General features: G+C 35.0%; 1 protein-coding gene across 3 annotated transcripts in view; it reads right to left on the bottom strand.

Moving 5' to 3' along the window:
- LOC150083209 (cilia- and flagella-associated protein 52) overlaps positions 1–17,618 on the bottom strand; it is a 494,791-nt gene that overhangs the window by 216,354 nt on the left and 260,819 nt on the right. For all 3 annotated transcript variants that reach the window (XM_090377911.1, XM_090377913.1, XM_090377912.1), the window contains one exon: positions 16,727–16,784. In XM_090377911.1, the coding sequence (XP_090234037.1) occupies positions 16,727–16,784 (58 nt within the window). The remainder of the gene's footprint in view (positions 1–16,726; positions 16,785–17,618) is intronic.

Raw genomic sequence — 17,618 nt, 5'->3', positions numbered from 1 at the left:
GAGTAAATCATAAAATCATAATGTGCAAAGGAAAGGAGAAAGTCACATAAAAGATTAGTTACTCAAGCACCTCAGCTCCAATAAATCAAGTCAATTCATCAGACGCCACTTTTTTTTGCAATGAATCATATAGTGAGGTCCCATAATCTATTTCGAATTGAATCACTGATCTGTACAGATTCAGTGGGATTGTTCAGGACCTTAAAACAATGAAAAAAGTGTGTATAAACATGCATTCAATTCTGAACTGTTATGGAGCTGTGTGACTTTTAAAAAATGGATACAAAGGTTTCAATGATAAAAAATAAAATAATAAATAATAATAAGTTGATAAAAATAATAAGAATATGCAAACAAATACCTAATAAAACATATAATACATTTTCTTATTCTTCTTTATTTTTTTATTGTTTTTAACAATAACAAAATTTTATTGTTACATGGCCATTTTTAAAATTCAAACAGTTATTGACACATGTTTATATACATTTTTTTTAGTTTCTGAATCAATCCTTAAAGTAGTCCACATATGTTATGAAATACCTGTAATATATTTTTAGATGGATGTAATGTACAGCAAGAAGCCAAGGACAGGTTTCTTAAAATAAATTTTTTCATAAATTTGATTCTTACTTGGCAAGTATGTTTAAGAAAGGTCTAACAGGAACTATTCTTCCATAAAGTTCCATGATCGGAACATAATTGGAAATGGGAAAATATTGCATCTGTATGTAATTTTTGCTTAGAGTAAACTCAAACAATCTGAATCCACTGTTTAACCCAGTGGCACCTGCAAGGGACCTGATAAGTCCCTCTCCAAAATAAATGTTGCACATTAATTGTTGATTAAATGCTAACAGCTGAAACTTTCAGTACCTTTCTAACCATAGTCAAACTTTTATTTGAGCAACTTTGAAGTGAACAGTTATTTTCTTATCATTATACACAAAAAGAACCTGCCAGGTACAATGTAACTACAGTCCATTCCAGTTATTTGGGACACATTGGGACTAGTGCATTTTGGCCCGATTAAGCGGCTGCCCCAATTATCCGAATTTTCAGGTAAATAGTTAAAAATACAATGTACCTCCCCCTTTACAATTGGTTCACTGTACAATCAAATCACATTATGACGAACTCAACATAGTAAAGTACCGTTCACTATATGATGTGCAGTAAGCACTGGTCACTGTGATCACATTTGTGAATTGAATTTTATTCTGTTAAACAGGCGATTCTAATTAGTGAAAATAGGCGGAATATTATCCACAGGCTATAAAAGCAAAGATATATTAAGCACAAATTTACCCTTTATTACCTTACCAATTAAAAAATTAAATGATATGTGAAAATCGGAAGAATATACGTAATAATCGGAATAATTAATACGTACTGTAATATGTAAATACTAACTAGTTGACATTTCTGTTCACTGACAATGAATTGTGGGTGGGGGTTAAAATTTAAAACAGTAAAAAGATAAGCAATCAATAACAAAAAACACAGCACACACAAATTGCAAGTAACACAATACACGCAAATGAGAATGGAGTAACGAGTTACAAAGCTTTAACAATAGGAATGAAGATTAATTTTTTTTATATGATTGAAGATTTCATGGAAGTGTAAACACATTTCACCATAATAACCCACAGAATTCCAGCTGTCGGTATTATCACATATTCAGTAAGATCAAGTTTACTGTCTGTTTATTATAGGTTTCACTAACAGAAAAGTCCAATAAACAGGTGACTGCTAACTGTTTTATGGTTGTGACCACCAGAATTTCGACTGAACCACGTGGTACCGTCGGAGACAATCATAGAGTAATCTCCAGTGCTGCGGTCTCCTGCCTCATCCCAATTAAGCGAAGTAAACCCTGGCTATTTTCTGATTTTTAAGATTTGCCCCAAATAAACGGCTGCACCGATTAAACGGTGGCCCAAATAATCGGAATCCACTGTATTTTCTATTTTTGCCTCTCCCTTTAACATGCTACTTTCAGTGTCCGCATTACATAAACAATATGTTGCTGAAACTAGTTTGTTGGCTGCAGGGCTGGCTTTGGGGTAAGGCCAAGTAGGCACTGGCCTAGCAATGCCACCGCCACTATACAGACAGTTAAGTTGTGTGTGTGTGTGTGTGTGTGTGTGTGCGCGCGTGCGTGCGTGCGTGTGTGTGTGTGTGAAGTTATATAAAAGAATATAAGAAAAAGAAAGAATAGCGGAACAGATTAATGCCATCAAATTTATGATTGTATATTACATCTGTCTGTATATAACAATTTTTAATTAATTATAATACCAACTAGATAAATTAGTCTAAGGTATTAGGGGTGAAAACTATACTCATTAGCTCAAAGAGCCAAGTTTAATAAACCCAAGTTGGACTTCTTTGTTGTATCCTACAAATAAACACATATAATAAAATAAAATAAAATGAAATAGTAAAATTAAAATGATAATATAGCTAATTATAGATATATGGTTACATTGAATGGAATTTTAACCCTTGTTAACATTCCATTCAATGTAATTCCACTTAATATCCCATCAATAATTAGCTGAAGCTATCTGTTTCTGTTTGCCATTTGCCAGTTTTTCAATGTTCAAATATACCAAGAATTTACTGTTTCATTGAATTATTTAATTACTCCAATATACCTTAAATTTAGAAGAAAACTGGCAGAATAACCGTTATCCCTACAGATAGCAGTGAAAATTAATAATAATGGAATTAATAATAATGTGAAAAATGAATAATATAAATGAGTACCAACTATTTAATTATGTAGTGAAAAGGAAGGCTTATGCCTAAAAATTAAGGCAAATATGAAGAGGATTAAGGATAGTAATAGACCTCAATCTCCCTCGAATTGCTCTTAATAGATTTTGAGGTACAAAAAATTAGAGTTAGCAAGCAAAAAATAAAATCATAGAAACAGCATTTTATACAGATACTTTGGATTTACTGGGAGCGTAACTGCAGTAAGGATCCTGTATTATAGTATGCAGTGATATTTGATGTAATTAGAAGAAATTTTAGAATACCTAATGTATCATAAATCCAATAATGATTAGAAAATTATCTGATATATTAGAAGTCTTTTGAATAAGATATAAAATCAAGTACAATTGAAATACCTCATATATTAGAAAACATATGGATAAGATAAAAAATATAGAAGCTCCATGGGAAATTAAAAGAATGAATTCTCATTTACTTAAATAGCATTTCAATTAGTTAATCAAAACTAGTTTTCTGTAAAAACAGAAATTAAATAAATAGAAAATAAACCATACTTTCTTGTAGTGTACTACAAAGCTAAAAGACTTTTATATACCTAGTTTCTGCCTTTATATATGCTGAAGAAAGACAACAGCGCCCTTTCACTTTTAGTTATTATGTGAATATTTAATTATTTAACTGAATTTTGGGAAAAAGAAATAATGAAAATGAAATTATTAATTGAACTCCATGAGATGTTTGAATAATGCAGAAAACAGTAGATTAGAAATTAAAAATTGAAAACCTAAATAAGTATTAGAAATTTTGTAAATATAAGAAAATACTGTAGTATAAGGCCAAGAAAGATAGCAGCACCCTCTTATTATTGGTTACTTTAATACCAACTTGAATAAATAATTAAACAATTATTTCCATGGAAGATAATGATAGAAAAATGCTGGAATTTGTACCAAAAGAAAATGTTGGCAAAATACTAGCAGAAAATAATAGTAAAAGTATATAACAGATGTGGAATAAAGAATTGTATCTATTACAGTAAACAATGACTGATATACTTTAACTCACTTTAACAAGAAATGAGCTGGTACTCTGATGAGTGAATAATGCTAAATATATCAAAAATATGAAAAATTTTCAAAAATTAATTACTGCTCCTAGAACAAATTTAGATATAACCTTTCTACAGTGTAAGCTATATATAAAATGCACCAAAGGAAGTGCCTAATATATACATATGTACAAGTACTCAAAATAACATTAGCAAGATTTAATTGTATTTTAATTATTTAATTCAGTTATAACTAAAATTTAGAGTGGTTAATATTTTCATGCCATTTATTAATTGCTATATTTATAGCCCTGTTAAGATATTTTTCTATGAACTTTTCTGGGAATTCATTCCTAATCAGTTTGGCTTTTTCTTTTAGTGATTCTATTATACTATTGCTGTTATTACCTATTTTTATTAATCTAAAACTCTGTGAAATAATAATGTTACTATGAATGCTTTTTGCAATATTGGAATGCCAATGTGTTAAGCTAATAGCTTCAAAGTTAAAGTCTTTACGTTTGTCATATACTTTGGTATACCAATTATTATCAACTTTATGTATATCTATATATAGATATGTTGCAGCTGAAGTGCTATCTTTACTAATACCTTCCAGTTATAACTCCTGAGGATACTGCAGTGTGATATCTTTCTGAAAGTAGGGTTCATTTATTACAATACGATCGTCAATGTAATGATATAGTATTATGCTTTTATTTATATTCCTTTCATAATAGTGTGGGTAAAGATTTGGTACTATGAAAGAACTGCATGCCCCATAGCTATTCCTATACTGCTTATATATGTTACTACCATTAAAGATGTAGCAGTTAAATAGACATAATTTTATGATACAGTTCCAATAGTACTGGTCACAAGGTAATATATTATGAAATTCATTATAATAGCAGTTAAAGATGTATTTCAAGTTATTATGAGATATACTTGTAAATAGGTTTCTAAAATCAAATGTGCTTATATGTTTGATGCTTTGGGTGTTATCATTTAAATAATCTATTACTGGTGCATTGTTCATAATAATTTTTGATTGTTACTATAGATGATATTGGGCAGGAATTCCAGTTTTTTTGTGGTGGTAACTTTGCATAACTATTTCTGCACGATGTAATGAATCTAAATCCTATGGGTGCTTTGTGGAATTTTGGTATCCAATGTATATAAGGAAATTTAGTATTTGGGTTATTTAATTTTAATTTTTTGCATATGGCCATTATTTTCTTAATGATAATACTGCTTTTAACATTCTCAATATTATATGTGATGTGGTACTATTGTTAAGTTCATTCAGTAAGTTGGAGGTGTAGAATTTTTTGCATATAATACTATAATTATTGGCTGCTTTATCAATGGTGGTAATTATAAATTTAGATTGTAAGTCTAGTAGCTGTTGCTTGATTAATCTTAAATCAAATATCCTGGCTGGTTTATTCATTTTCACTTCCATTATTATTAATTTTCACTGCTATCTGTAGGGCTAGCAGTTATTCTGCCAGGTTTTCTGCTAAATTTAAAGTATATTGGAGTAATGAAGCCAATAATAAATTCTCGGTATATTTGAACATGGAAAAACTGGCAAATGGAAAACAGAAACAGATAGCTTCAGCTAATTATTGATGGGACATACTGAATGGAGCTAGCCCTTGTTAACGTTCCATTCAATGTAACCATATATCTATAATTAGCTATATTTTCATTTTATTTTATTTTATTTTATGTGTTTATTTATAAGGTACTACAAAGAAGTCCAAATTGGATTTATTAAACTTGGCACTTTGAGCTAATGAGTATAGTTTTCACCCCTAATACTTTTGCCCAATTTATCTAGTTGGTATTATAATTAACTAAAATATCGTTATATAGATACAGTGGATTGCGGTTATTTGGGCCACCGGTTAATCGGGGCAGCCGTTTATTTGGGGCAAATCTGAAAAAACAGAATCCAATCGAGAAAATAGCCAGGGTTTACTTCGCTTAATTGGGATAACATGCCATTTAATCGGGGCAGGAGACTGCAGCACTGGTGATTACCCTACGATTGTCTCCGACCGTACCACGTGGTTCGGTCGGATTTCTGGAGGTCACAACCATAAAACAATAAAAACAATTAGCAGTCACCTGTTTATTGGGCTCTATTATAAGTGGATAGTAAACTCGATCTTATTGAATTTGCGATAATACCAACAGCTGGAATTTTGTGTTTACACTTCCATAGAATCTTCAACCATATAAAAAAAATTAATTTTCAGAATCCTCTCTTCATTCCAATTTTTAAAGCTTCGTAATTTGTTACTCCGTTCTCACTTGTGCTTATCATGATTGCAATTTGTGTGTGTGCCATGTTCTTTGTTATTGATTGCTTATCTTTTTACTGTTTTAAATTTTAACCCACACCCATAAATGTCACTGAACAGAAATTTCAACTAATTAGTATATACATATTACAGTACGTATTAATTCTTCTGATTATCACTGTGGATAATATTCCTCGTATTTTCGCTAATTAGAATCACTGTTTAATAGAATTAAAATTCAATTCACAAACATACTTTACTATGGTAACCCCACCATAACGTGATCTGATTGTAGAGTGAACCAATTGTATCCATTTCTTTAATTTTGAAATTTATGCATTATGTGCAATGAAATTTATGTACAATTCCTAATTTTTATAATTTTATGCTATGTATTTGTTAAATAGTTAGTTACATGAATTCTTGAATAAATAAAATATGTTTTTGTTGAATGTCATTGTTGTTTTTATAATTAAAAAAACACTACGGAATATAACCCTACATTTTGTATGAAACCTGAACTTCATATAATGCGTGATATTTCTGGAACCAAACCTCGGCGTTATACAAAGGTTACCTGTATATATAGGGTGTCTCAAAAATACACGGCATAACTTCAGGAATGAGTTCCTCATATGTAGACAATAAAAATAATTTATATCAACATAGTTCCAGAAATGCTTGGTTCCCGAGTTATTAACCGGAATGTCTTATCTCCTACAGGTGATTTCCTTCATTACAAGGTACTGACAGAATCTGGTGGTTTTCCATTCCGACCATGTACTCAAATCAGGAGCAAGCAGATATGCACTTTATGTATGGTTTGGCGGACGGCAATGCTCTGGAGGCTCGTCCTTTGAACCACAAAAGGTTCCCAGAACGAAAATGTCCAGACAGGAAAACGTTTGAAGGTATCCATCACCGCCTTTGTGAACATGGGACCTTTACACCTCGTGTTGCTGACAGAGGACGACCAAGATCAGTGACTCCTGAAGTAGAGGAGGAGATTTTGGATGCTGTGCGCGCCACTCCTGGAATCAGCACACGCAGAATAGCAATGCAACTGGCTGTTCAACATTTGACTATTTCGAGAGTGTTGCGAGAACACCAGCTAATGTAGAAACTCTCCGCAATCGAACTGTGGCAGGTTGTGAGACAATATGAAACATGCAAGGAATTTGGCATCGTCTCCACGAGTCCATGAGACACCGATGTGAGGCTTGTATTCAGGAAGAAGGTGGATATTTCGAACAGTTAAGTGTCATACACAGACCTTCAAAACTCGGAAACCAAGCATTTCCGGAACTACGTTGATATAAAATATTTTTATTGTCTACATATGAGGAACTCATTCCCGAAGTTATGCCGTGTAATTTTGAGACACCCTGTGTGTGTGTGTGTGTGTGTGTGTGTGTGTGTGTGTGTGTGTGTGTGTGTGTGTGTGTGTGTGTGTGTGTGTGTGTGTGTGTGTGTGTGCATGTGTGTGCGTGTGTGTGTAGAGAGAGAGAGAGAGAGAGAGAGAGAATCATAAATTATACAATTCTACTCCTTTAAATCTAAAAGTTATCCAATAAATTTCATTCTGTTTCTTAATCAATAGTAAATCTGGAAGTTTGGACAGAATTTTTTCCCCAATATATCAGAAATAACAAAGGATTTAAGAGAAATTACAGCATTTGCTGATGCATGGGAGCTTTAACCTTTATAATTAGAAATTTGGGAGGAGAATGATTTATATTTATTTCCTGAAATTCAATGGTTATTCCATCTATTTTGGCACTGACAGATTTGGTTATGGAATAAGCAATTGACTATGGCAATTGACATGACAATCATTACTCTATAACTTTTCCATACCATACCAACCTTTTCTGCTCTATTAGAATGGCCAGCCCGGATTCATCCATCACAGTTCTACTCATGCTGTATCATGGTAACAAAATTAGTTGGTCCAACTGAATAAATTTTAAAAATTGTCTGAGACCACTGCAGTCACCTTTATGAAAGCAAAAGCTCTTCCTTTTGCTCTCAAAGGTTATATATTTTAAGTAAACCCCACATCAATACACTGTTATTGCCACTTAGTGGTTTTTATCTGCAGATTTTTAGTATACAAAGAGTCACTTGATAGTCACTTGAAAGTTTCTTGATAATCATATCAAGAAATATGATTTCCACATTGCCTCTCTATCATGCTGGTGTAGTAAACAGTTTATCCAATACATCTACAAGACTTACTACTGTATGAGTGGCCAACTTGGAAGTTCCAGTCTGGTAAGTTAAAATTCACTATTATAAGGCATTCTAATTTAGTGGCCCACTCTATTTCACTGTATAGTACTTCACTATACACATCAGTCATTAGGAATACAGAATACTTATGTCACAGCAAACTTACTCAACACTGCACCGGCCACATGTCAACTGGATGCACTACCTTAGATTTTATGTGCCTTTTAACTAAGAGCATAACTACTCCCCCCCCCCCCTCCTGTTCTGTCTGTCATTTCTGTACACACTGTACCCACCATATTCAAATTCTGCATCTCGGTGATACCATGTCTCTGATACCCTCACGCTGTCGCCATTTGATGACGACAAATGATAAATGCCCGGATTGTGGGGTGTGTTATATAAGTGAGATGGGGCGTCAACTGAAAGACCATCTGGGGGAGCATATGAGTGCAATAAAATCCGCAAATATGGGAAGTCTGCCGTGGTAAAACATTTCTGGGAGAAGCAACATCAAATCTCCCCAGAGGATGCTGTCATCACGGATCATGCACAGGGGTTCTGGGACCGTAAATGGCTTGAGAGTTTACGTATTGGGGCAGCTAGCAATTCCATTAATAGAGACAAGGGTGTACATTTACATCCCCTCTTGGAAACCGTGGTTCTTGGGCAAGATGAACGGTTTCAGCTAGCGCGCTCACGAGCCATTTCCGGTTCCGGTGCATAAATGGGAAATTCCGACCTTACTCCCGAGGAACCATGTGATGAGTGCCATGGATCTGCTATTTAAGGATGTGCCACACAGCAGAAATATGCTGTTGAGAAAGGGGATCGATATCTCCGAAAGCTCCAGTTGTTACGGTATTTTATTAATTGTTTTTATCGCTTTTATCATCATATTCTATATTTTTGTATTTTATTGTAAATTAAATCACATCAGTTTTAGACTATTATATATTTTATTTTATTGTAAATAAAGTGTTTTAGTTGCAGGATTGGAATTTGTTTATTTGAATACCGGCTGGTGTAAAGTCTAATTGTTCAACAGGGTATGTCTGCCAGTAGCAAAGGTTGACAACATTGCAGAGCGGATATCATCTTTTAAGGGCACAAAACGTGATATAGTTGAACACGTTGGCACTAATGATATTAGGAGTAGGAGACCGGCAGAATAACATAACAAGTACAGGTCACTGTTGAACAAAAGCCGAGAATTAGGGTTGAATTTGAAAGTGTCTGCAATTCTGCCCAGACACGAGAGAAGGGAGTATATGATGAGAGCCTTGTCGATCAATTCGGCCCTGGAAAGAATGTGCAAGGCTCAAGGGGTAGAATTTTTTTTTTTCAGCCTGGACTGTACTTGTTAACAGGAGAGACTGCTTCTATAGGGATGGGATACACTTAAATAGAAAGGATGCAAGAATATTTGCTGATGCTATTGAGGCAGTGTTAGGTGGGTTGGAAAACTGATAGCTTGGGGGGGATACAAGGACTAATAGTTTAACAGTAGCCGTAGGCAGAGGTGAAGGTGATTCTTGCACAACTTCTATTAGAATAAGTAGCGACCTGGAGCGTGGGGTGTTGGGGGTTTCAGGGACGGATGGCAGTCATCCTGAAATAGGTGGGTATATGGGATGTGTTAGGTGGGTATATGGGATGTGTTAGGGTAACTAGGAATAGGAGTAGGAGCATGTATGCTTGCATGTATACCAATGCTAGAAGTATAGTAAATAAATTTGATGAATTTGAAGTGTTGGTCAAGACATCAAAGGCGGATATTGTTGGGATAGCAGAGACGTGGTGTCACACAGATATAAGGAATGCTGAACTGGAATTTGGGGAGTACAATGTGTACAGAAAGGATAGACAGGACAGAAAGGGAGGAGGTGTTATGCTGTTAATTAAGAAAAACATAAAATCAAAAGAAGTGCATCCAGTTGATATAGATGAACAGTGCACTGTTGAGTCAGTTTGGTGTGACATAAGCACTACGAAAGCAAAAATAAGAGCAGGAGTGTGTTATAGGCCTAATGACTCGAATGAGTACAGTGAACAATTGTACAGAGAAATAGAGTGGGCTAGTAAATCGGAATGTCTTATAATGGAGGATTTTAACTTCCCAGATACTGACTGGAACTTGTGGGTTGGTCACTCACACACTAGTCAGATTTCTGTGGATTTATTGGATGATTGTTTTCTGCAGCAGCAGCAGCAGCAGCAGCAGCATGTTCGAGAGGCAACCAGAGAAAGTAATACTCTTGATCTGGTTATCGGCAGTGATCATACGTGTATTAAAAATTTGCAGATAAAGAAACCACTAGGTGGCAGTGATCACAGTGTACTGATGTGGGATTTACTTAAAGATTTAATTACCATCAGGGGTAAAGGAAATGGTTTTTGCTTCCGTAAAGGTGAGTACAGTAGTCTCCGACAGTTTTTAAATTCTGTGCAGTGGGATCGACTGACGATGTTACCAAAAGTAAATTCTAAGTGGGAGGCATTCAAGCAATTAATCGTGGATGCTACTAAAAGTTTCATACCTATTAAGAAATATTGTTCAAGGTTTAGGCCTAAATGGTTATCTAATGAACTAATGAAACTCTAACAGAGAAGAAAAATGCAAGAGATGCATATAAATTATCAAGCGACTCAGAAGCCTATGGCAGATATAAGCTAGTCTGTAATCAGGTCACAAAGAAGATTAGGCAGGCGAAGGCAGATTACGAGAAATCCTTGGCAAAAGATGCTAAGAAAAACAGCAAGGATTTCTTTACTTATATAAACTCTAAAAGGAAGGGGATGAATCTAATTGGTCCATTTGACTTCGATGGTTCGACTGTTGATGATCGTGCTCAGATAGCAAACAAACTGAATGAGTATTTTGCATCTACATTCACACATGAGGAATTATTAAGGTTTGAAAATGGCAGAAGGTTATCAAATTGTAGCAGGATACTTAATGATTTTGTAATAACTGAAAGCAAAGTAGAGGAGAAATCGTTGAAGTTAAATATAAGAAAAGAACCTGGGGTGGATGGGATCTATCCAGTTATATTAAAGGAGGCGGCAAAGCAGCTAAGCAAACCCTTAGCCATAATTATGAGAGCATCCTTGGACTCAGGGGAGGTTCCCATGGACTGGAGATGTGCAAATGTATCCCCAATTCACAAAGGGGGATCGAAGGGTGACACGAGTAATTACAGACCAGTTAGTTTAACTTCTGTTCCGGGTAAAATAATGGAGTCCCTGGTTAAAGATGCATTGCAGGATCATCTAGACAAGACTGCAGCAATAATTCAGACACAGCATGGGTTTGTTAAGGGAAAGTCTTGTCTGACAAATTTGATAGGATAATATGATGTGGTTACAAAGGAACTGGATGCAAAAAATAATTTTGGTATCATATATTTGGATTTCAGGAAAGCTTTTGACACGGTTGCACATGGAAGACTATTGTACAAATTGGAGCAGAATGGTATTAAGGGTAAGTTGCTACAATGGATAAAAGGATGGTTAAGTGGGAGAAAACAGAGAGTGGTAATCAATGGGTGCTGCTCTTCGTGAACTAATGTTATTAGTGGAGTCCCACAGGGTTCGGTGTTGGGTCCTCTGTTGTTTTGTATATTTATCAATGATATTGATGAAGGTATATCAGGCTTAGTGTCAAAGTTTGCAGATGATACAAAGGTTGGCAGGGTTGTTAATGACAGCAATGATATAAATTATATAAATAGAGATCTAGATAATTTGGACAGATGGGCTAAGAAGTGGCAACTGAAGTTTAACCTTGAGAAATGCAAAGTACTGCATATGGGTAGAAGTAACCCCAGAGAAACATACCAACTGTGTGGTACTACACTTAAGGTGGTAGAAAATGAAAAAGACCTGGGAGTAATTGTGCAGTCAGATATGAAGTTTTCTGAGCAATGCAGACAAGCTGCCAGGGCAGGTCTTGGGATTTTTTCAATGATATATAGGAATTTTGCTAGCAAGGAGAAGGAAGCGATTGTCCCTCTGTATAAGGCAATGGTCAGGCCATGCCTTGAGTACTGCTTACAGGTCTGGAGGCCTCATTTTAGGAAGGATGTAGATTTACTTGAGCGTGTACAGAGAAGGGCAACAAGATTGGTGAGGGGAATGAAGAGATCCTCTTACCAACAGAGGCTTAAGTTCTGCAAACTGCAGTGGCTGGAGACTAGGCACCTGCGCGGTGATCTGATTGAGGTGTATAAGGCCTTGAATGGGTTGAGCACGCTGAATTCTGATGGGATCCTTCCACTTGTTCAGATTACGAACCTAAGGGGGCACAAATTCAAATTAAGAAAAGACAGATGTAGAATAGATGTGCGGAAATTTGCCTTTAACCAACGGGTCGTTAATTGCTGGAACAACCTTCCATCTGTCGTTGTGGAAATTGACAGGTTAAATAAATTTAAGGAGGAACTGGACAGGCATTTGGAGGGAATGGTGTGATTTTTTTTTATTTATGTTTTTTTTTTTTTTGGTTGATGCTGCATAAGCTCATACACTTGCTTTTTTGCATCACTTGCCACTACTACTACTACTACAAGGTTTTCTCTTCTTTGGACATTTTCGTTGTTATGAATTGATTTATGATTATTCTAAAACACTGTTAATGTTAACAGTAAGTAATAAAAGTACACACAATTTATGCTTATTAATTATTATATCTACTAATAATTAGTAATGTATTGTATTAATGTATATATTTTAAAGATTAATATTACTCAGAATCCCTGATGAATAACATTGTATTTAAAGGTCACAGAAAAGTGAATGATAGGAATTCAATATGATTCTATTATATTCTGAGTATTCATTATCTGAGTCCTCACAGTTACAAGGATTTGAAAATTAAAGAATTAAAGGAAGCTCTTTAGAAAATTGATCAATGACTTGAATATTTTTGGGAGAATAACTCTCTTCATGATCATGCATCAAAAGTTAAGAGCAAAGGTAAAGACATAACAAAATGCTACGACAAAATTTTATTTGAAAAAAATACAACAACAAAAAAAAACAAAACAAATCTAGATTCATTCTTTATTTGTAAAACTGAAATAAACTTGACTTAACCTTACATAGTTCAACATATTAAAATAAAAAATGTCTAATAAAATAATTGTCTTATTTTTCAGTTCCTTCAATCTATTTTTTACTATGTACAAGTACATAATTCACATTAAGAAAATTTGGTCCCTGTTTTAAGTAGAATTTTCTGGAATTAATTATCCTCAGATAATGAGGACCCCTACCCATATAACGAGTTTTATAAATTGGCTTTATAAATTGAGAAATGATGTTCAAAAAGCATTGATTGCTCTTAATTCTAAATTATTTTTTTTTCACTGAGGAAGATGAATTCAATAGGAAGGCACAGACAAGACGTCTCCGATCCTAATGGAACAAATGGCCCACTCCACCAACAAAAACTCCAGCAATGGACCCAAGCATAGAATCTTGTTTTTCCCACAGAATACTGGACTATCGCTGAACCTAACCTCATTACAATTTAACTGGCGGATAGGACTTCCCAGTCCCTCCCCCAATGGACAAGACCTGGACATGGATCACTATGGTGGCCCTGATATAGAGACGGCCTATTGGTGACTTTTAATCCGCTCTCCCTTGAGCAGATCCTTCCTTCCAACTCCTCCGGGCAGGAGAAGAGGGTTCCCTCTTCTCGCCTCCCCAAATTTTCACTCTGGTGGGGCATGGGCATGCCCCACTTAAAAAAAAAATGGGGGTCACCTTCACTATCGACCCCCCTTCCTACTTCAACCCCAATCTTCAGTCTCCCTTCCCATACTTTCTCTTACACAGCATTTGTCCCACATGTCCAAACTTAAATTATAACAAAATTTTGCCTGACCTTTTTGGCTCCTAGAACTCGTCCTTTCAGTGTACAACCCCACGCAGTGCTCTTTAATGAAATCTTACCTAAATCAACCACAATCACTTAAACCCTTTTTTTTTTCAGGTCTTTGCCACTGAAATCCCAGGAAAGTAGGTGGCAGGACCTGCCAGAGTATCATTTACTGGTAACACCTGGCCAGCCTCCACTTGGCGGAGTATGGGCATAGGTGGCCAATAAGCCAGAGGAACAATTGGCACAACATCTTACACAACCCACACACTTTAAATCTCTGGCTTGGCAGTGTTCTGTTTCCGATACAATGTGCATACGCAGAGATGGGAGAAATCCCAGGTGCCGTTTGACCCGATTATACCTTATACTATATCAATGGTAATTTCAGCTCTTCTTCTTCTTCCCATGAAGCTCCCCATTGAAGCATTATGTCAGTGAGGCACCAATTTGCTAACTGCAAGTGCAACTATGCAAGTACAGTAAATAAAACTCTTCTCTGTCCAAAAAGTTGTAGCGCTGCATTAAATTTCAAGTAGAACAAAGATGCACTGATATCGAGGTTCTTGTTATTTGTTATTTGTTATTTGATTTTTTTTTAGGAGCATTAGCAACTAAGGCCATATTGCTCCGGGAGATGCGGTGGTCATTCCCTGACCTTTCCGCATCCTCCGTATTTGGTGGTGACGGACTCGAACCCCGGTCTAATCAAGAAGCGTGTGCTACGCACTGCTGCTCCTTCCTACCTGGCTACGGAGGCGCCTCGAGGTTCTTCTATACCTCCATAATCCTCAAAAAAATCAGAATCTACAAAGCAAAGCTTCTATTACAAGAATTATTTATAATCTAATTCAAAGACTTTCCAAAACAGTGGAACATCAAGAAGACGGTACTGAGGTTTGAATTACTAACTCCATCTCTGCAACTTCATATATGCATGGTAAAACTAAAGAATGCAAAGACGAACCAGGAATGCTTTCAATAAAACAGTTTTCCATTGATAAAAAGATCCCTACAAAAGATCCCTACATTGATAAAAAAATCCCTACAAAAAAAAAATAAAAATAATAATAATAATAATTCAAAAAATACCTCAAAATTATCAAACAAGAGATGAGATTATTAGAGGAGGATGAAATCTGAGGGAAATATTTGGAATTGGCATATCAATACCTCCTCACCATCCCTTCAACAAGTGCCAATTCAGAACAAACTTTCTCTGTTATGCAAATATTGCATTGAAATTCGCTCGTGGCTCAACAATGAGACTATTCATTCACTTTGTTTTCTAAGATCTCATTTTTTAAAAAAATGTACAAAATAAAATAACTTCTTTTTTTCTATATCATTCACATTTTTCTATATCCTATAATGATATACTATATAACTTCACATTTATATATTTTTTTCCCAAAATATACACTTCACATACTTTTTCTGAATTTTTTGAATCTGAATTTTGATAGTTATAGGCTGTCAAATGACAGCCTATAACTATCCCATGCAATTTTCTTTAACACAAATCTTTTCATCTTTCTTGTCATCCATTCTAGCATCTTTCTTTTGTGGTATTTCTCGACTAGAACAAATTCATCTGTGGCTTCCAAGATAAATCCCTTGTTCATACACTTCCCATAGTGCATTAGAATAAAATAGTATATAGTAATGCACTGTGGGAAGTGTACCACTTCCTTTGACCACTGAAATTTCTTTGGATACTGCCCATTTTTATGACATTATGATCATTCTTTGCTGACGATTCCTGAACTGTCATATTTTTGATATTGCTTAAATCCTTTCATGAGAACTAATTCAAGGATATTTGATCCCCTCCCCTTTGTGTAACCTTCTCTAACATGTTAAAATAAATAAAAGTCACCTAGATCAGTGGCTCCCAAATACTGAGATCTGCAGATGCCCATATATATAAAAACACATATTACTTGATGTTTCGCAGACCCCAGTTTGAGAACCGTTGACCAAGATGATTCAAGAACTATTGCATGTCCAAAATTTCCCATTGATAATAGGAAATTTTAAGTTGTGTTAATTGATCTGACTAGAAGCTCAAGTTTGTTCATTTTATTAATAACATTCTTGGCATTATTATACAGACAGTTAAGTTGTGTGTGTGTGTGTGTGTGTGTGTGTGTGTGTGTGTGTGTGTGTGTGTGTGTGTGTGTGTGTGTGTGTGTGTGTGTGTGTGTGTGTGCGCGCGCGCGTGTGTGTGTGTTTAACTACCCTATTACATCCCTTATAATTATTTACTGAATCTTTCCCTACGGTATATAACTAATTCATTGGTTCCATACATATAAATGGAAATATAAGGTGTCACACAAGTACTCTTGAGAATATTGCAATTGTAACATTTTCAAAGTTATATTCACCATATCTTAATACCATGCTGACCATAATTTTTAAAAATGTCCACTTACACAAAACAAAGTACTATAAAATATTTTCAAAGAATACTGCAGAGGGGAAAAAACATACTTGATGGCCATCTCCTCTCAATGTCAGTGATGTCACAGTTCCCATTACTTTTGTTTTTCTGATTACATATGGAGGGGGAAAAAAAGTGTATTATAAGAATCTGTTAAAATAAAAATTTCATAACATAATTTCATAAAATTTCATAACATAATTTCATAAAATTTCATATTTCACAATTGAATATTTCATAATTTCATAACATTTCATATTTCATAACTTCATTAAATTTAATAGCATAATACAGTGAATGCCAGGTAATGCCAGTTAATGTGGTCATTAACCAGCATCAGCCACTTATTATATTCAAAAATGAAAATCAAAAACAGATTATATTAGCATTAGTAGAGGCACATGATGCAAGAAAGCAAGCTTATACAAAATCAGCCAAAAAAAAAAAAAAAAAAAAATCCTTCCCCATTTCACCCATACATTCTCTCCAAATGTTTGTCTAGTTCTGCCTTGAACTTATTTAAGCTATCAACTTCCACAATTACAGATGGAAGTTTGTTCAAGCAATCAACCACCTGCTGGCTAAAGGCAAATTTCTGCACATCTATTCTACAACTGTCTTTCCTCAATTTGAATTTATGTCCACTCAGGCAATTAATCTGGGCAAGAGGAAGAATCCCATCAGCAGTTTGTTCAAACCATTCAAGGCCTTATACACCTCAATGAGATCACCTCACAGGTACCTAGTCTCCAGACACTACAATTTGCAGAACTAAAACCTTTCTTTGCAAGAGCAACCCTTTGTTCCATTCAAGAATCTCATTGTGCTTCTCTGTACTCTTTCCAGTAGTTCTACATCCTTCCTAAAATGAGGCCTCCAGGCCTGTATACAGTACTCAAGGTGTGGCCTGATCTTAGCCTTATCCCTGCTAGAAAAATTCCT

The sequence above is a fragment of the Mastigoproctus giganteus genome, chromosome 7 (genome assembly GCF_048544385.1).
Source record: "Mastigoproctus giganteus isolate SK-2022 chromosome 7, ASM4854438v1, whole genome shotgun sequence".
Taxonomy (NCBI): domain Eukaryota; kingdom Metazoa; phylum Arthropoda; class Arachnida; order Uropygi; family Thelyphonidae; genus Mastigoproctus; species Mastigoproctus giganteus.
Note: the sequence above shows the minus strand (reverse complement) of the source record. Positions and strands in the feature narration are given on the sequence as shown.